Source organism: Mustela lutreola, chromosome 8, assembly GCF_030435805.1.
Source record: "Mustela lutreola isolate mMusLut2 chromosome 8, mMusLut2.pri, whole genome shotgun sequence".
In the NCBI taxonomy this organism is placed as follows: domain Eukaryota; kingdom Metazoa; phylum Chordata; class Mammalia; order Carnivora; family Mustelidae; genus Mustela; species Mustela lutreola.
In genome coordinates, this window is record NC_081297.1 from 148,502,349 (window position 1) to 148,522,456 (window position 20,108).

At 62.5% G+C, this 20,108-nt stretch overlaps 1 protein-coding gene across 4 annotated transcripts in view; it reads left to right on the forward strand.

Moving 5' to 3' along the window:
- The window catches only part of GRAMD4 (GRAM domain containing 4), a 72,515-nt gene that overhangs the window by 33,309 nt on the left and 19,098 nt on the right, over nt 1-20,108 (forward strand). For all 4 annotated transcript variants that reach the window (XM_059187289.1, XM_059187290.1, XM_059187291.1 and 1 more), the window contains exons 3-4: nt 3,284-3,404; nt 19,823-19,943. In XM_059187289.1, coding sequence (XP_059043272.1) covers nt 3,284-3,404; nt 19,823-19,943 — 242 coding nt within the window. The remainder of the gene's footprint in view (nt 1-3,283; nt 3,405-19,822; nt 19,944-20,108) is intronic.

Consider the following 20,108-nt stretch of genomic DNA (forward strand, 5'->3'; position numbering starts at 1 on the left):
CTCTCTGAGCCCCTGAGCCAGCTCTCCTTCCCAGGTGTGGCCTGGGAGCACTCGCCTTCTCTGGCTTCTTATATTATTAATGCCTTTGAACAGGGACTGCGAGTTCGCTCCTGGCAGGAATGAATAATTTACCAGCACTGCCTCTAGAAGCCGGGCTGCCCGATCAGGTGGGCCGGTGCTGCAGAGCCGGGAGCGGAGCCCACCTGAGTGTTGGCCGCTGTCTGCTGGCATAGATGGGCCAGTCCTCCAGCCTCGGGGCCCCTGAGGGGACCGTGGCCCTGCTGTTGGATCTCCCGGGGCACCGTGTGTGGCCGGTGGCAGCCTGGGGTGCTGCGAGCCACGGTTCTCTATGGTGGTCCTTGGGCTAAGTGGGTCGTGGCCTCTTAGGTGTGTGAATCCCCACACAGGGGTCTGAGCACACCATGGGGTGCGACAGGGATCTTGCGGCAGACTCACCGGGTGCCAGGCTCCGTCCGTCTGTCCATCCTGCCAGAAGTCTGTGGCAGCCGCCCTGCTGTGGGTGCCCTCTCAGGAGAGACCTGGACTTGCCTTGGTGCGCGGGGCCTGCGGGGCTCTGCCTGAGCCCCTGACGTTGGTCTGAGCAGTGGCCGCTGCACTGGGATGTGCCGGTGATGTGTTGACCGCTCCTCACTGTGGGACCCTTTCCCCCGTGGGCTGCATCCCTGCTGGGTGTGCGGGGCGTGCGGGGCGTGCAGGGCCCAAGCTGTCTGTTGTCCTGGTGGCGGTTACCAGGCCACACGGACGCAGCCCGGGGCGGCATCCCCATGGCTTTCCACTCTGCGCCGGGGGAAGAGCGAGGCTCTGGTTTGTGGCTGTTGCTGTGAGGGAGGCTGGTTATCTTTGGGCTTAGGCTTTGGGTTTTTTTTTACTTTACTTATCTTTGATTGTGATAAAATACTCCTAGAGCTCCCGTCCTGGCCACTGTTTGGCGTGTTATGTGCTCTCACGGTGTCGTGTGACCATCGCCCTGTCTGTCCCCAGAATGTTGTCCTCACCCCAGATGCAAACCCCATCCCCGTAAAACACTGACCCCACCCCGCCCTCCAGCCCCTGGCGCCCACATCTACTTTCCGTCTCTGGACCAATAGGTCCCATGAGAGAGTCCCGTAGTGATCGTCGGTTCGTGCCTGGCTGCCCCCTGGGTCCCAGGCAGAGTGGACGCAGCAGTGGAGGGCAGGGCCGTGGGCGGGGGAGGGGCCTGGGCCGGCGGACAGGCTTGAGGGGGCCCGAGATGGCGGGGTGTGTGGAGAGTGTGCAGCAGTGGGGGTGATGTCCAGCTTCGGGGTGTGACCGGGGCGGGGACAGGCCATTGCAGATGAGGACAGGGGACAGAGGTCAGGGCTGACCAGGTGGGTCAGTGACACACCAGTGAGGAGAGGTATGATGGGGAGGGGAGCAGAGCCCTAGAGCTGGGGCAGACCTGTGACCCCATCCATGCAGGAGGCCAAGGGACAGGGTAGCAAGAAGTGCTGCCCTGAGAGGGTCCAGGAGAGCCAAAGAGGTGGGGAGAGGGAGGCCACCAGGGTAAGGGAGCAGGAAGAAGTGGCCCGCCCATGTCCCTGGCTTTGTGGTGGGAGCACCGCAGCCTTGGGGGTTAGCTCATTAGCTCAGCCGGGTCCCGGGTGCAGGCCCCGGACCCCCAGCTCGTTGTTGCTCTTGGGAAGTCTGACAGGTGGTCAGCAGCAGGGACCCAGGGGGCTCACGGAGGGGCTCGAGCCTCGGAGTGCCACCCCTGGGGCTCCTATCCCCGTGGGCACTGCCTCCCGGCTGGTCGGCTCCCAAAGCGACCCCTCCCCTCCCTCCGTCCACTGGGCTCCGGCTCGGAGCTGCTGACGGCACCAAGTCCACCCGGAACCCTGAGGACCCGGCTCTCTTAGACGCGAGGGGTCCCCACGGGGATTCTGGGCGCTCGAGGGCAAGTTGCAGATGGACGTGGTTCCAGCTTCCTGGAGACGGACGGCATCGCAGCCTCCGAGGACTTGGATTCGTGCGTTCACACGTGGCCCCGTGAACCGCACAGCATCTGCTCGCTTTTGGGGAGGCATCGGTGGACGTAATGGAGTCAAGCGTTCTGCCTCCATGTCCGTGCAGAGCCGCCTTTCCCGGCCAGCCTCTGCCCTCCACTCTGCGGCCCTCCTCCTTGGCCGTCAGGCAGGGGTGGGCAGGGGAGGGGTGTCTTCATGTGCAGGGGCGAGTCGATGTCGCAGGCAGTGCCCCTGGGGCCGGCGGTGGGATTAGTCTGCTTTCCGCCTCACCACCTTAGTCCCTGTGCCCCCTGCTGCCTGGCCCCGGGGGCTGCAGGGAAACAGAGGAATTTGCCCCAGCAGCCAGGGAAGCTCAAAGTCCAATAGGTCAAGACTCTGGGCAGCCACAGGCCAGAGGGTCTTCCCAAAATCCACTGGCTTCCCAACGTCAGCACCTCCTTCCTGAGATGTGGCCTCAGAGCAGGAGACACTTGTATGTGGAGGGGTCTGTGCCGCACCCTGTCCAGGCTGTCCCTGTCCAGGCTGTGTGTCCCCTTCGACCCTCATCTGGCCAGGAGGGGGTCATGGAAACCCAGACTGGGAGTCAGATCCCCCTTGTCGCGTGGGAAGACACATGGTGCTGCTTCTCACCAGCTCAGCATGTGGGTGCAGCCGTGGGGTGAGCGTGGAAGTGTCCAGTGTGTGCGCGGGGGCAGGCCTGGCGGTATGGGCCTGCGCCGCACCCCTTCTCCTCCAGTCAGCCAGACGCAGGTGGCGGCCTGTGCCAGCCCCTGGGCGAGCGGCCACAGAAACCCGAGGTGGTTGTGATTTGCCCTCTGTGCAGCAGGCCCGGCCCTGTCCGTGTTTGCTCACCTTGGGGAGCCACTGCTCCTTGGGGTTCACGCAGCCCAGCCTGCAGACATGCCCTCCCCACCTGCCTGGCGTCCTGTCCCTCTGGCTCACGGTGGCGAGGCACGGGGCCTGCGGCGGGGCTCACCCTCCCCCGGGAGGCTAGCACAGGTTTGGATATTGGCCTGCCCTCCGCAGCCTGAGACTCATGTGGCTCTCAGGAGGCCTGATGTCGCGCCGCCAGCTTTAATTTTTTAAACCATTTCTAAAAGTTGACCTCGCCGGCCTCCCGGACTCTCCAAGTTGTCCGAGGTGGACGCGGGCTTCCTGGCAGGACCGTTCCTTCCTTGCTCCCCAGGGGCCTTGCGGGGGAGGGTCCTCGGGGCTCCTCTCCGAGAAGCGGGGCGCTTGGAGGTGGCTCCTCTGAGCTCTCGCTGTTTCTCTCCTAGGCTGGTCCGGGGACCCTCATCATGGCTTCAGGAGTCCAGGACTTTAACCGGACAGAGTTTGATCGATTAAATGAGATCAAAGGCCACCTGGAAATCGCCTTACTGGAAAAACACTTCTTACGTGAGTACCCCTGGCTTGGGTCACGGGGGAGGCATCCCACAGATGTGCAGAAGGGCGTCGGGGCTGGGGAAGCCCTGTGCCAGCAGTCACCGGGCTCGCTCGAGCTGGGGATATGTGGCTCCTGTGTGACATCCCCAGGGGAGGCTCCGTCTGCCGTTCCCCCGAGACCAGCATGCCGTCCGCGCAGTGACAGGGTCTTTACTGTGCGGAAGGGAGGCAGGGGCGCTCCCTGCTGAGCGGCTCTGGTGAGCTGCGCGTCCCGCACACAGGACGGAGCAGAGCCGTTGTGCCGCGTGCTGTTTAGTTCCGCCTCGAGGAGGCAGGGCAAGTCCGAGGGGTTCGTCGTCGTGTGGCCATCCGTGTTGGCGTGTGGGCCGCTGGCACAGCCTCCCCTTGTGTGCCCTGCGCTGGGGTTTTGGCTTCTTGGGTGGAAATGGTAGAAACCACTGTGGGAGCAACTGGCGCTGCTCATAGAGATGAACTCATTTGACTTCGGCCTTTGCTCCCTGCTCAACCTCTGTCCTGCATCACGGACAGGAGCTGTGGGGCCAGGACAAGGGTCTGCGTGGGAGAACCCTCTGGCTGGGAAGGGGTTAACCGCGGGCAGGTTGCTGTGGCACCCCTGCACGTGCCCTCCTGTGTCGTGCGGAGCTCCCGTGACTGAAGCCCAGGAGAGGGCAGAGATGCTGGGACGACCCGGGGAGAGCGAAGCAGCCTCCTGCCGCGCAGGCCCAGAGCCGGCCCAGACCTGCCGGGCCAGGAGGAAGGGCCCGCGGCAGGTCCCCTCCCTCTGCCTGCCTTCCCTTGCTCCCGGGGGCCCAGACACCAGCCCTCGGGGTCCCTGTCGGAGCCGCCCTCCTCATTGTCCACACGCTGGTGGGCATCTGGGCTCCAGCCATGGGCCCCCCAGCTCTGCAGCCACGTGGGGCCCCTCGCCTGCCCGGGACAGTGGGTGTCTGGGTGTGGTGAGGAGCCTTGGGGGCCAGCCCTGCCTTGTTCTCCTGGGAAGCAGGTAACTTGGGCCTCGCTGCATTTCTGCACAGTGTCCAGCCCCCCAGGAGAACGCCTCTAGCCTGTCCACGCTCCCCTGGGTGCGAGCACGTGTGTATGTGTTGGAGCGTGCGCATGTGTGGACGTGTGTGTGCATGCGTGTACAGGGTCATTGGCTGTGGGCGTGTGCAGGGGTGGTGTCGTCCCTCTGCTAGCTGGGCCTGGGCACTGTGGTTCCAAGGACAGTGCCGTGGAGCACCGTGGTCTCCCCACGAGTCCAAGGTCATTGCCGAGCCTGCTCAGGCAGGTGCCTCCCAGCAGTGGTGGGCCAGCCTGATCAGGTCCTGGTGACCTGGTGCCCGTGACCTTGGCCCACGCTGAGGTCCCACAGGGGGGCTCTGTGTGAATGGAGGGGCCGGCTGCCCCACGGGTGCCCTGGCCGGTCCTGGCAGAGCTGGACAGATGCTGCCCAAGGCATCGGTGGGACTTGGTGCAGTTGCCTTGGTGAATGAAGCGACCGAATAGGGGTGGTTTCACGGGGCCTTGGTGAGGCGGAGCCGAGCGCCGTCCATGCGAGAGCGTCTGACCAGGGAGCCCCAGCTGGGGAGGGAGCAGGGGTTCCCTGGCAGGGGCGGGGGAGGTGGGGTGCAAGTCCCCGTTGGGAGGACAGCCAGGCAGGATGACGGGGACCCACAGGGATGCCTTTCTGGACCTCCACCTCCACCGCCCCCGGCATGGCTGGCATCTCAGCCCGTCCTTGTGGTCTGTCCTCAGCGATTTGCCGGAGGAGCGTCTCGTTTCCTCTTGGGCAGCCCATGTCGTAGACGTGTGTGGTGCGGTTGTGGCAAGCGGCCCTTACGGACATTCCTTTAAACCACGGGACGCTTCGAGCAGATACAGAAGCAGAATGTCTCACTTGCTCGTAGCTTTGGCAGGAGGTGGCCAGCGGCGGGCAGGTGGCCCCCACCAGGCTGGCTTTGGAAGCCAGGCCCGGCCAGCCCCTTGTCCTTCATCTGTACTTGTCAGTCGGCAGCTCCTGGTGTTTTAAAAATGAAAGCCACGCGTCTGATACCACAGCTGAAAACATCCATTACCTTTCAGATCGTCAGACCCCCCGCCTAAGCGCAGAGTTCCCCAACAGTCTCCTCATTTTTAGGCAACCTCCGGAGCAGCACCCGAGGCCCCTCGCTGAGTGACTGGTGCCCCTCTTCAGGCTCCAGTGGTGCCGGTTCTCTGAGTTGTTCTTTGTGGTGGAACCCAGGCCTGCTGCAGGGGGCGCCTGCACCCTGTACCTTGGCCTGGGTGACCCTGTGGGCTCCCCATGGAGCCAGCGTGGCCGTGTCCCCTGGGTGCTCTCTGGGAGGACTCCCTCGGTGGCGGCTTCCCTGTGGTGGTTTCTGTCCTTGGTCACGGGGCTTCGATCGTTACAGAACGATGACTTTCTACCCCTCCAACCTTTCTCTGTTTGCTCGCTGACCTATTTCTGAAAATCTGACTATTCGATTGCTCCGAAGGTTGGCCCCTAGGCAAGGGCAGGATACAGGCTTGGGTTATCTCCCTTAGTGTCCAGTTTCCAAAATCAGGAGCCGATTCCCTGCTCGGACCATCCTCCAGGGGTGACCGGTGAGAGTGTTGGGCTTGTTGGGGGCATCATGAGATCTGAGCGATCCCTTGCTTTGTGCTGTGACGAGACACGCTGGGCTTTTTTTTTTTTTTAAGATTTACTTATTGGAGAGAGAGCATGCGTGCATGTGGAGGTGGGGGAGGGGCCAACGGAGAGACTCCCAAGCCGACTCACCACTGAGCGTGGAGCCCAATGCGGGGCTCCCTCTCAGGACCCCGAGATCTTGACCTGAGCCGAAATCAGGAGTCTGAGCCACCCAGGTGCCCCCCGCTCCCAGGCTCCTCTTAAACATTCCCTTCCCCTGTCCTGGAATTAGTCATTTCCTCGGCTCCTGTTGGTCGAAAGTAGTTTCAAGAAGGTGAACAAGGATTCTGGGGGTACTCACTGCTCTCGGCGCTTCTGACCTTTCCGGGGGGCAGACGTAGGCATCCCAAGTTCATTCTGAGAACTCGAATTTGTAACCAAGACCATGGAGTTCGGGGGTTCTTCCTCCCTCCCTCTCTCTCCTTTCTCTCTCTCTTTCTTTCAAGATTTTATTTATTTATTTGACAGAGATAACAAAAGAGGAAGCACAAGCAGGGGAAGGAGGAGCGGGAGGAACAGGCCTCCCAGTGAGCAGGGAGCTCCACGCGGGGCTGGATCCCAGGACCCGGGGATCATGACCTGAGCCGAAGGCAGACGCTTAAGGGACTGAGCCACCTGGGCGTCCCCTGGGTTTTTTTCTTTTAAATAAAAATAATGAAAAAGTGGACAGATGATCTAAGATTTGCCGTCTTGACCACTGGGACGTGCGCCCTTCAGGGGCGTTGACCCTGACCCTTTCCCCGTGTTGTGCCACCATCATCACCTTGTGGCCGTCTCTTGAAACTGAAATCTTGCCCCTGTGCAACCGCAGGTCCCCCGCCCCTCCCCCGCCCGTGGCGCCACCGTCCCAGCGTCCCTCTGACTCCTGGGGGCTCGTGTGAATGGAGCCTCAGGGTGTCTCTGTGTTTGTGGGGGGCCGACTTCAGGGAGCACAGCGCCTTCCGGGCTCGTCAGGGTCATAGCAGGTGTGAGCGCTTCCTTCCTCTCCGGTCCGCCGTGTGGATGGACGACGCTGGGTCTCTCTGTCCGCCCGTCCGCCGGCAGGCCCTTGCGTCACCTCCCCCGTGGGGCAGCTGTGGCGCCGGTGTGTGTTTTCTGCTCCCAAACCACGAGGGCTTCACTCGACCTCATCAGACCATTCTCGGAGCCTCTCCTACTGCCGGTCCTGGTTCCCACGGGCGACACGGGCGAGGCTTCGCTTGTTTCATGCCTGGGTCCCACACATGGTGGCCCCCCTGTGTTCGCTGGTTCCTCTGTGCTCGGCGGAACCGATCCCACGAGGCTTGTACGGGGACGGGACTGTGACTTTTCCCCTCTGTGGCGATGTCATCGACTCGGTACAGACCCGCGTGCCTGTGTTTCTTGTTGCTCTAGGTCTTGAGAGATCGCTCTGGTTTCCTGCTCACTTTTTCTTTTGACCCAATTTAGATTCATAGGAAGGTCACAAGAAGAGTACCAAGCACCCTGTGGCCTTTCCAGCCAGATTGTCCCCAAGGAGAGCATTTGACCCTGTTTGTCTGCCGGCCTGTCTCGGATCCTTCCTTCTGTCCACCTGTGTGTTTGATTCCCTGACCATGTTTGGTGGCCATCTGCGGACACACTGTCCCTCGGGCTCTGATGGCTTCTGTGGATTTCCTGGGCACGAACATCTGCTCTCACCTGTCAGTCCGGATGTCACTGCGTGGAGATGAATGTGGACACCAGACACTCATCCAGCCTGAGACCCGCTCCAGCTTCCCTGGGTTTGCAGGGATGTCCTGGAATTTTTAGCAGAAGGTGCCTGGTCACATGTCACACTTTACCCACGAGTGTCCTGTGTCCATAGGCTCCTGTCACTGAGCCGTGGCTCAGCCTGGCTTTGTGTTCCAGATGTCAGCATTCTCGAAGAGTACAGGTACCTTGGTCTGGGTGTGTTCCATATCCCCATGGGGAGGTCAGGTCGGGAGTGTCCCAGGTGTGGTGCCGCGTCAGCAGGCACACAGCGTCATTTTGTTCTATTAACACCTGTCGTAAAGAGTTCTCATCTTTTTCATTTTTGGTTTTTAAAGATTACATATTTATTTGAGAGAGAGCAAGCGAGCGAGAGAGAGAGAGCACGAGCAGGAGGGGCAGAGAGAGAGGGAGAAGCAGGCTCGCAGGGAGCCCGATGCGGGGCTCAATCCTAGGACCCTGAGCCGAAGGCAGAGGCTTAACCCACTGAGCCCCCCAGGCGTCGCTGAACAGTTCATTTTAAAACTAATCTTATTTTTGCAATCGCCTATAATTATTTACGTGGTTGCTGTCACGGTGTACTCTGCAACACGGAGTCGGTTTTCCCGCGGGCTGTCACTCCTCTGCTGACTCACCACCTTGCGATGTTGGGGTTGACCCTTCCCTTGACTCTGTCGTGGAAGCAGGTGCGTTCGTTTGTCCTGACCGTCTCTCTAAGATAAACCCTGTCCCGGTCTCACTTTCTCCACACTCATGTTGTCTCCCCAGGTCCCTCCGGATGGTCCTTCCGCGTGTCCCGTGTTCCATCTGCCGTGCGGACGCTGCACGCACGGCGTGACCCCAGTGACCTTAGCTCCCTCATCTGCGACAGCCCGCACGGTGGGTGGGAAAATTCCATTCAGTGACCTGCAGTGCTTTCTCCCCGAAAGCAGACGATTATTCTTCATGGGGAGGAGCCCGAGTGTGCAGCGGCTGGCTTCACCATGAAATATTGAACAGTACAGATGTCCCCGGGAGGAATGACGCAGGAGGGGGAACAGGAGATGGGAGCGCACTCCGGCTCGTGATGGCAGGCAGGAGCTTGGATCTGCTAAAGAGGCACATAAATGAGTTGAGAGCATCATTCGTTTTCATTGAGCGGATGCTGCCTCTGAGCTCATGCGCCCTCTTCTCGTTTCTGTGCATTTCCCTGTCCCCGGCTGGGTGGGGGCCCTGGGAAAGGAGGTTCTCCAGCACTGTGAGCGGCTCACGCAGGCTCTCCCCCCACAGTGACTTGGTGTGCAGTTTGGATCCTGGAGGAAACGCTTGTGGAGCCTCACGGGTCCGGGGGCATCCTGGTGGCCGGGCTGAGCCTGAGGCTCCCTTACCCATGTTGGGTTCTGTGTGGCCGAGAGGTTTTTTCTTCCCATGTTGAGGTGAAGGTCGTGGAATCCTCCCCGGACTGCTGGGGGTCCTCTCCCAGGGGGCCCCGCCCTGGGTCTTGAGCCCTCGGGGTCGGGACCATCCTCCCTGGGCCACTGACACCCGCCCAGTGCCAGGTGCGTGCGGGTTCCCAGTGGATATAGGTGGGCGGACGGCAGAGGTAGCTCTTGTAGGCCGTGTTCTCAGGGGAAGGTCCCTCATCTCGGGCCCCGGCGCTCCTGCAAGCCCCCCTTCCTGCTCGGATACGCAGCAGGTCAGCATGGCTCCCGGCTGCCCATGGGAGAGGGTTTTCCGGAGAAGCCGGTCGGGGAGGCGACCAGTCTACTCCTGCGGCCCGAAGTGCCTCTCTGAGTGCCTAGACTTAGCAGGAGGGCCCTGGAGGGAAGGCCAGTTTCTGAGCCGCCAGCATGGGTGACGGAGGAGGAGGAAGCACTTTCTCACTCACAAAGTCCTCTGCAAACAGGAGGGCCCAGGAGCTGCCCGCAGCCTGCGGCTAGGGGGTCGGGCCATTCGAAGCCTGTGGACAGCAGGGTGAGATGTGGGGTTGGTCAGAGAGCAGATCGGGATCTGCAGGTGTCCATCTGGGGTCTGGTTTCTTGTTTGTTTGGCTGTGGTCCTGCTGTGAATTCGCTGGCACAGAAGGTAGGACAGATGACAGACGTGAGTCTGGGTATGCAGATCACATGAGCTTTATCTCAGAAAAAATGGAAATGGCCCCTGAGAAAATGACCTGTCCGACCCACTGAATGGGCCAGAATTCCGTATTTCTAGATCTTTCCATTGCTGGGTAAGAATGTGCCTGTAATCATTCATCGCGGACGTTGGGCTCGGAGGCCAGCTCGCCACCCCAGGCCGTGTCGTCCAAGCCGAGCACCCCGCCTGGCCAGCGCGCACTTCAGGGGAGAGGCTCCTGGTCCTGCTGGTGCCAGCCCTGCTCTCTGGGACCCAGGGCTGCAGGGGTCTTGGGATAAGGGTGAAGTCGGGGAGGAAGCTGGCACACACCTGCCCGTGTGTCGGAGGGCTCTGTGTCCGGGGTCGGCAGCGTCCTCTCACGGGCCCTGTGGAAGGTGACGGAACTGAGCTCCGTGGAGAGTGTCAAGGCAGGAGCCATGCTGAGCTCTGGGACCTCTCTCCATGGTGCTCTGCATCTCCCCCTGAACCCCTCACCGCTCCCTGGGGTGGGGGAGGATGTGACCCCCCACGTACGGGTGGTAGGGCTGAGCTCCCGCGGGCACAGGGGGAGAGAAGCTGCTGGGGCTGCATCTTTCCCCACCCTCAGCCGGCTCCTGGCCGGTCCCCTTCTGCTCAGACCCTCACCGGTGTGCGTGAGGCCCAGCTGGCAGAGACGGGCTGTCCTGTGGTGTGGGGCTGCCCCAACTCTCCCTCATCCACGTTTCCTCTCTCTACGGAGCAAGATTCTCATGTGACAGAGGGAAGGTAGCTGCCGCCTTATCTCTGTGTCCCCCAGCTCGGGCCTGCAGTCAGGCGGCCGCGGGTACGTATCTGAGTGGACACTGCCTAGGGGCGCATGCGTCCGTGGGTAGGCGAGCAGATGGATGGGTCGCTGGGTGGGTGCGTGGATGGTGGGTGGGGGTAGACGGTGGACGGGTGAGTCAGTGGTGGGTGAGGACACGAGTGGATGAGCAAACAGACTGTTTCTTCTACTGAGCTTCTGCACACCCTGCCAGGCCCCGCCGGGCGCCGGCCCAGCTCTGGTCCTCCACACGCTTGCTCCGTCCTGTCTGGCGTTTGGGCCCGCAGCTCGTGTTCCGTGTGTGCTACCCTTGCTCCCCCACTCAGAGACTCGGCCTGGTCTCACCTTGCTGGGGAGCAGAGCCCCTGCCTGCCCCAACCCCAGGGACGACCAGGGGCCCGGAGGGCTCAGGTGTCGTCGCTGAGGGCTGCGTTGGAGAGAGAGGGACTGTGGACGGGGGGGCTGGCGCCCACACACTCTGTGTTCCCAAACCGGGTCCAGGGTCCCAGAGCCCGGACCGCGGGCGGCCTGATGAAGCTCACCATCTCTCGTGAAGGGCTTTCGGTTCCTGGGATAGGCTGGGACCCTGTTTCTTATTAGTTTACATGGAAAAAATTTGACCACACTACCTGTTCGTCCAGACCCCCCAGTCCGTTTCCTAAGACACCCTGGAAACACTGACAGGCCGGTGTCTCAGCCGCCCATCTCAGTGGCGTAAGCTGTTCGAGGCAGTGCTGTTCGCGGGTCTCTGAGGGCACAGTCACTGACCGCTCGTCCGGGGCGCGAGGGGCACAGCAGCAGGAAGGACGGGCGGGTGCAGGTTTACTGTAGCAGCCGGGGTCGCCAATCACAACTGCCCCTCTGCAGAGAGCAGCTGGGGGGGGAGGCCGCAGTGGCTGCTTCTCTGGCCATTGAAAAGTAAACCTGTGCCCTTTCTCAGAACCTGATAACTCGTCGCCGTTGAGTACGTGGCCCTACCTTCTAGAAGGGTCCCCAGCGTTGGCCAGAGGGGTGAATTGGGCTAGCAGGTCGCCACTGGCAAGGGAGGTGAGGGGGCGGAGCCTGGGGCTCCCAGGTGTGCTGGGCTCCCACCTGGCCAGGTGGCAGAAACAGCTCCGCTTTTCCAGTGGTCTCTGTTTGCAGGCCTGGCTGGTGGGAAGGAGTTTTATTTAAGGATTATCACTTGATTTTTATTTTTGGCTGTGGCTGGGCCTGTTGAATTATGTGCCAAGAGGACTCCTGCTTGAAGAGTTCTACTTTTACAGGTTTAAAAATAGCCTGGAAGCTGGTTCCTTCCTCCCAGTGACTTCCCCGGAGGCTGGGCTGCGGGGTTGGGCTGCGGCCCGTGCCGTCTGGGCACGCGGTGGGCGGGAGCCCAGGCGTTCTGTCTTTCTCCCTCTGAGTCACCGTGTGAGGTGCCCGGGGTGACCGTCGGCATGCCAGGTCTGCCCTTCTCTCGGGCCGGGGGCGGCCTGCCAGCGGCCGCGCGTGTGCAGCTGCTGCACAACTCGCTTGGCCACACGGCGCTGCCGTCCGCCTCCTTGCGGGGCTCCCGTCTGCGGCTCGCTCACCATGTCCCTCTGAAGGCAGCGGTCAGCGGTCCCTGTGAGGAGGTGGGCTGCAAGCCTGACCCGACGGTCTTCTTGTCGGGGTCCCTGAAAGCTGCTACGTGAGCGGGACCTGGCCCGCTGGGACACTGAGCCTCACCGGACAGTCAAGCCTCCGTGGCTCAGTCGCTCGAGGGGCTGAGTACCGGACTCTTGCGTTTGGCCTGGGTGGTGATCTTGGGGTCCTGGGCTGGAGCCCTGCGTCAGGCTCTGCACTCGGCGTGCGGACTGCTTGTCCCTCCCCCACCCCCCCACGGCCAGCATGTGCCGGTGCAGCGTTTTTCTCTCTCTCTAAAAGGAATAAATAGATTAAATCTTAAAACGAAAAAAGGAAAAAAGAAAGTCTGCTGCCCAGCTGCTCTGGTGGGCGGTGGGTGGCGACAGGCCGTGTGCTGGGGAGTGCGCCTGGTTTCCCTCCGTGCCACATCCCACAGCCTTGCTTTGCTCTCGCAGGGACCCCGTTAAACAGGAGCTCAGGGAGGGAATGAATGAATGACAGTGCTGACTCTGTCTCCCGGGGGCGACCTCAGATTCTAGAAGGTTTGGGGGTTCAGACTCACTCCTTAGGCAGGCATTTTCGGTCCCCCCACCTCCCACAGGCTTCCGATGGCCCCTGGCTGTCTGTGCCGGATTGGCAGATGTCACAGGCCCTTGTGGCCATTACCAGTCCCTGAAAGGGAGCGGATCATTGTGCCGGGAACCTCGCGGCACGTCCTGGGCAGGCCTGGTGGGCGCTCACACGGTGGCCTTTCTGCCATGTGTGTCTGTGACTAAGCAGCCTGATGTGTGGGTTGGGGCTCCCACTCCTAGGGACCCTGCCTGTCACTCAGCCCCAGCTCAGATGGACGAGTGGGTTTCCCAGGCCCCTTGCCAGGGTGGCTCCCTGGGCCTGGGAGGCAGGCTGGTTGCAGCCTGCCCCACGCAGAGGCACAGAAGGGCTCAGAACAGCCTGGAACAGGTGTGTTCCTGGGACAAGAAGGCCCCCTTTGGGCCAGGTGGACAGAAAGGCTCATCAGCTCCTCCCGGGGCCAGCATGGCTCCTTGGACGCAGTGTCTTGTCTCGGGAAGGAATGTGGGGGGCAGAATCCTGGCCCCTGAAAGTGCAGCCTGGTCACCAAAACCGTGACTGACTGGTCACCTTGCTGGGCACAAGGGATTCGTAATTCGAGGCGAGGATCTGAGCAGGCTGTTCTCTGGGCCGACCTTGTGCGCGCTCAGACGGATTCCTCACAGGCGGCCTTGTGAGAGGGAGGCGGACGGTCAGAGCTCACAGTGATGTCACTGCGGCCGCGGTCACCAGCTGAGGAGTGCAGCGCCACTAGAAGTGCGGAAAAGCAAGAGACAGATCCTTCCTGAAATTTCCAGAAGGAGCCACCAGAAAAGAACTTTCCAGAAGGAGCACCGGAGAAAGGGGACGTCTCCTCGCAGCTTCGCCAGGAAGGGGGCTGAGCATGTTTGTGGGGCTGCGGCCCAGGGTCCGCTCTGGCCAGCGGGTGGGCTTCATGGCTGGGTGCAGGGGTGAGGGCTGGGGGTGGTGGAAGGAGTGCATTTGGCTTGGGGAAGCCCAGGAGCATGGGGGGCAGCTCTGGGCCTCCATCATGGGAAGGACAGGGTGGCCCGGGGGACATCGTCAGGGAGGCCCCGGTTCGGGGGACACGGCTCTCGGCCAGCGGGGGCCCCCGCGTCTCTGACACGGCCCGTGATTGTGAGCCTGTCTGCTCAGTGCTCTGGCGGGTCTCGGGGGGCTCCGTGTCCACACCTGTTTCCGTGGGCCTTGCTGACGGTTGCCACGCGGTGGAACCCAGCCACGTGCGAGCTCTCACGGGTTGGTGTCACGGGGAAGGGAGTTCGGGGTGGCCCCCTAAGGAAAGTGTGGTTTCCCGCTGATGATACCGGACGCGTGTGGGGCTGCCGGGACCTTCAGGTGGAGCTGAGCTCCGTGGAGGCGGCTGGGGGGTGGGTGGGTGCTGGCGCTCGGGAGCAGACCGGAAAGCACCAGAAGCCCCCAGCTGGGGCTCCCGGGAGCAACGTCGTCATGACGTGCCGTCCCTCGCCTCTGTTTTCCCCACGAGAGTAGCCAGTGCCCCCCGTCGTCCTCCACCGTCCCCCCCCTCCCTGGCCACCTCCACTGCCCCCCGCTACCCCCCACTGTCCTCACGGCCCGCATTCCTCTCCGCTGGCCTCACTGTCCACCACCCTCCTGGCTGTCCCCCGTTGCCCCCATATAAAGCAGACAATGAGATGGCGATCTCTTTGGCTCTCTGCACGTTCCCCCAAGCCCGGTCCTTGTGAAGTGGCTCACAGAGGCGGCCCCCAGGGCACCCGACCGAGCCATGGCCACTCCCCTTGGGAGAGATGTGCTCCTGCCCATTTTCAGGACTGTCCGCCTGTGAGCGCTTGGTTGACAGGTCACCGTGGAGGCTCACTCTGAGCCTTTGGTCCACGGGCTCATCCAGTGAGTCTGGGCCGAGCACCTGTTTAGGCCGGGCCCACCGAGGGAGGGTCACATGGTGCAGAAGGGAGTCCCAGCGGAGGTGGTGGAGCCGCACTCTGCAGACGCGCGGGAGGACAGAGATGTCCCACTGCCAATGGGCGCCTTTGGGAAGAGTGTCCCAGGGCCCTGCCTATGTCAGGACAGGAGACCTGCCTCCCGAGGGGCCAGTACACACATGGGCACCTCGCAGGGGTCCCCCGGGAAGTCTGCCCTGGCCAGGGCGTCAGAGCCCGGTGTGTAACACTGGTGCAGTGTGTGTTTGCCGAGGAAGTTGTGTGCGAGCGGGAGGCCTCTCTGGGCAGCCGGGCTTGGCTTGGCATGTGGGCCAAGGGGAGGGCCCCATGGGGGCTGGGGCTCTTGAGCTGGTAACATGTTAGGGTTCCGGGTCCCCCATCACCAGCTACCCCCTGCTCCCTCCCAGCAGACGCTGCATGCATGAGGGGCCATCACAGGCGGGGACCCTCAGGGGCAGAGACTAGGGAAGGCCGAGGCCTGAGATGTGGGGGCTGTGCACCGTGTCCTTCCAGACACCAGCCCCTCCCCCACCACCGGTGTCTTGCTATCGAGCTCACCTCCAGTCGTCTGCTCTGGCCGCGGGGCATGTCGCGTGAGAGCCTGCCGCACTGTCCTCGCTCCTCTGCTGTCCGTTCCCCGTGCCTTCTCTGGCTTCTCCCGGAGCCGGGCTGGGTCCTGGACTGTCCCAGGCAGTAAACACATGGGGGCCATGGGCCCAGGTCGCGTGAATGTGGACCGAGAAGCGTGTTACTGGTGGCCACGTTCGCTGAGCCTTGCCCTGTGGACCTGCGTCACCTCTAGGAATCCCCTTCCCACACCCTGAAGAGGACCCACAGGAAGAAGACCATGTGACAGGATGCCACGTTCTGTTTGTGGGGGGCATCAGTCAGGGGGGTTTCTCAGGGGAAATGGCAGCTTAGGACTGAGAGGCAGGGAGGGGCCTCAGCATGTACGAAGGTCCTGGGGCAGAGTCGGACCGTGGGCATTTGAAGACCTAAAAGGAGGTCCCGGTGGCAAAGACGAGGGAAGAGCAGAGGGAGACACAGCTGGTGGGGTGGGGTGGGGGCCCTTGCTGAGTGGCTGGGTTTGATCGCAAACCCCTGCCGACTTGGAGGCAAGACAGCAGTGGGTTCTGACGGGCTTTCCGAAGAACCCGACTGCTGTTCCGAGCCAGACCGCAGGGCGGAACCGGACCAGCCGGGCACTGGGGTAGGAGCTGAGACCAGTGGAATTCATGGGTTTGGGGGTACTTTCAGGATGTCCCGCATGTGCTGGCTGCCTGACACAGGTCCCCTGGGCACAGAGGAGCCTGGCTGGCTACTGTGGTGGTGGGGGGCACATGCAGCTCCATCCACAGGGCTGGGGGCCCTGGGCTGAGCTTCCCGCAGCCCTTCCTGTCACCCACGTCACTGGCCACCCTTCCCTTGCTCCCTGGCTGGGCTGGGCCCCGTTTCTGGGTCTAACTGGGCAGAGGCCACCCCCTCGTCTCAGATTTCCCTTTTGCTTGGCCCCTTTATGAACTCTGTTCTGTGCCCCCAGAGGAGGGTCAGGACCTCTGTTTTCAAGGAAGGTGACCGTGGGAGGGCCACCCTGCTTCACCCCAGGACAGAGGGGATGAAACCGTGCGAAACCATGGCTGGGGGAGCCAGGAGGGACTGCTCCCCGTGGGCTGGGCTTGGCATCCCCCAGGCCCCTTTTGGGGAGGGCCTTCTCCCGGTGAGTCTGCAGGGGCGGGGCCCCGAAAGGTCTACAGAAGCTGGAGGAGGCTGGGGCCCAGCGGGGCGGGCACACGAGAGGGCCCCGAACACCCCCACGTGTTTACGGAGCCAGTGGATCCCAGCACGCAGCAAACCTCGGTGTTTCTCACTGGTTCGTGACCAAACCCAGCGAGCCACGGACTCCTCAGGCAGATGTTGTGGCCGGGGCGGCAGGCTCTCTTGAGGCTGGAGGGTCTTCTGACCTTGGGCCTCTCTGCCTCCCCGTGTTCCGTCTGGGCGAGTCCTGCTGCTCACATGCAGTCATGCTGTAACCCGCCTGGGGCCTCCAGCTGCCAGACTGACCTTGGCCAGAGTTTTGGGGGCTTAGGCTCAGCCCTGTGTCCTTTGGTCTGAGGCAGTGGGGATCTGAAAGGAAGCTGCTGGGTCGCCCTGAGCACCTCCCTGTACCCCCCAAGCCCCTCGCCCCAGAGAGAAGGTTCCTGGGTAGCAGGGCTCCCCCCAGCCAGCTGTCTTTACCGTGCATGTCCCTGAGAGGCTGGGCCTTTGTTTTGGTCCCTGTGTCATCACAAGCGTCCCGCTGCATGAGGCTGTGCGGTGCTTGTTGGAGCAGTGGGACGCAGATCTGACATGGGGGACTACGTGGACCACAGCCATCCGGGGCTAACAGCCTGCTTCAGTCCTGCCCGGGCCCCGGGGTGCTGCGGACCTAGCAGATTCACTGGGCGACTTTAACCCTGCTAAAAAGGGGACATGGGGTTGTCAGCTTCCGGCCAGTGCTCATGGAGAAGGCTGAGCTCCTGTCTCGGCCCTCAGCAGCCCTGCCAGCGTGCAGAGGTGGCTGTTTAGGCTGTGTTACCCCCGGGGGCTTTGTGTCTGGGCCGCGTCCCCACTGCACCCGCCTCTCCCTGTAGGGCGGTCAGGACATCTCACCACGTAGTTGTATCCTATCCGGACGTGGGGAGCCCCGCCCCGCCCCATGAGGCAGCTGGTTGTCTGCTCCTCACGCCTTCATGGTCCATCTCTCCCCGGTGGGTACTGACCCCTCTAGGATACGGTTGAGAACCTCAAGAAGTCAGGGCTGACATCCAGGAAGTGCGGGGGCGAGGCAGGGCGGAGAGGGGACGAGCCCTGTGTCATTGTGGGGCTGTGGCAGGGGGTCTGCTGTGTGCCCAGTTCAAAAACAAGGCTTGGGTGCCCATCTGCAGGAGCTTTAGGCCTGAAGGAGATGGCCTGGGATTTCCAGATGGATTCCACTGCATTTTATCGTGATACAGATGTTTTGCTCGTTGGGTTTGCAGGGGACTCGGCCTAGTCCTTGAGAAAGCTGCCTGCAGCCAGGTGTCATTCCCCAGATGTTGGTGGGGTGACTGAGTGGCGGGGGCTCTGCAGGACAGCAAAGGATTCGCCTGTAGGGACAGCCAGGGTCCTGTGCTCTCCTGGCCGGTGCCCACCGACCAGGGTTGGCGTCTCAGGAACAGTATGAAAGGCAGGGCCCGCTTGTGGCTGTGCTTCCTCTGGGCCAGAGCCTCGGAGGAGCCCCGGGGTCACAGAAGAGCGCCATGGAATAGCGTATGTGTGGCTCTGCAGGGCAAGCTGGAGGGCTGGCCAGGCTGCCTGAGCTCAGTCCCTGCTGGGGCCCAGATGTGTGTCCCCCCAGACGCATACAGGGCTTAGGAGGTGGAGACCCCGGATCGGGTGAGTGTCCTCAGGTGAAGAGGAGACGCCTGAGCCCTTCCTCTCTGCCATGGGAGGACCTTACAGAGCGGCGCTGCCCAGGCTCGGCCGGCACCGTGACCGTGGACTTTCAGCTCCGGAACCTGGGTGAATCTGGGGCTGTGATTCAAGCCCCCAGCCCGTGGTCTCCTGTCCTGGTTGCATGAGCAAAGATACACCCACCTTCGTCATATCTGGTCTCTGAAAGGGAGGCCTCGCCTGCATGTGGACGCTAGCTGGTGGTCAGCTCTGGGATGGTCGGGGACGGAGGCCGATGGAAGGCGTTGGGGCCTCGGCGGAGGCTGGTCGTGCTGTCTCCAGGCTGGGGTGTCCAGTGTGTGCAAGCGCACTGAGCCGTCCACTCAGGATCCGAGCCCCCGCGTGAGCCCCATTCTGTGGAGGTTCCTCTTGCTGCTGCACCAGAAACCAAGGGCCTTAAATAGCATGTTTGTTCTCTTATAATTCTGGAGGCCAGAATTCCAGCAGAACGAGGGTCACGTGTTGGCAGGGCTTTGTGTCCCCCGCAGGGTCTGGGGGAGAATCTGCGTCTGTGGCTCATCTGGCTTCGTGAAGCCCACAATCCCGGCCTGCCGGCCCCTTCTGCTACCCTCCACGCCAGCAGTCCACCAGTCTCTCTTCTCCCTGACCTCTGACCCTCCCGGCTCCGCTAGTTTATGTAACGGTGATTACACTGGGCCCGGATGACCAGGATGGTCCCCGTCTCAAGGTCCTTTCTTTAGTCCCCTCTGTAGTATAGGGCTTTGTTTGTGGAGGAGACATAATCCCAGGTCCCCAGAGTTAGGGTGGGACCTCTTTGGGGGGACTGCCACCTAGCTTATCACGCATCGCAGTCAAACCCACAACTGCATGGCCCTTGGTTTCCACCCGTCCTGGAATAAACATCAGGTCCTCCTTCAGGCTCTGCACGCCCTGCCCCTGTCCGGTCTCCCTGGTGACGGCCCCCCTCAGCTCCCAGGCCCCTCCTTGCCTCAGGGCCAAGGCTGCTGCTGAGCCTGCTGCCCGCCCTTCCCCCGGGAGCCCGCCGCCTTCGTGTTCACCCCATCCTGGTTCCGGCTCGGCTCGGACCGCAGGAGCTCCCCGCCGGCCCTCCCGCCGTGCTCCTGGGTCATCAGCGGCTGGGTGGTGGGAGCCAGCTGTCAGCCCCCGGCAGGGGCTCGGCTCTGTGGCTGAGGCTTGCAGACCACACCCAGGGCATGTGTGTGTCCAGGCGATGTCCACTGGGTCACAAGTGCCACCAGGATTCCTTCCCCTAGGGCGTCTGGTGGTGCTGTTGCCGCCAGCTGCCTTCTGTGCATGTGGTTTGCGCCTGTTCTGCTTGGAGCAGACTTCCTCACTGCAGCTTTGTGCCCACTGTGAGAGAGGAGCCCGACCAGTAGCCCCCCGCAGGTGTCCCCTAGAGAGGACCAGGGGAGCTGCCACAGCCTGGCTGGCGAGGCCGGGGCTCTCTGTCCAAGGGCTCCGAAAACCACACCCACCCTGGGCACCTCTGTGCTGGGAGGGCGGAGCAGGGCCAAGCGCCGGTCACATGGCGGTTCTCTCCCCGCAGAGGAGGAGCTCCGGAAGCTCAGGGAAGAGACCAACTCGGAGATGCTCCGGCAGGAGCTGGACCGGGAGCGGCAGCGGCGGATGGAGCTGGAGCAGAAGGTCCAGGAAGTGCTGAAGGCCAGGTGAGGGGGTCGAGAGCGCCCCACTGCCCACTCAGCCCTTCCTTGCCCGTGCGCCCCCCACGGGCGGCCAGCACCCCTTCCCGCGCCATCCCGCCGCACGCAGTTACTGCCGGGTTCGCCCGTCACGGTGGTCCCCCTCATCCCCGCAGGGTCCCTCCCCAGCTT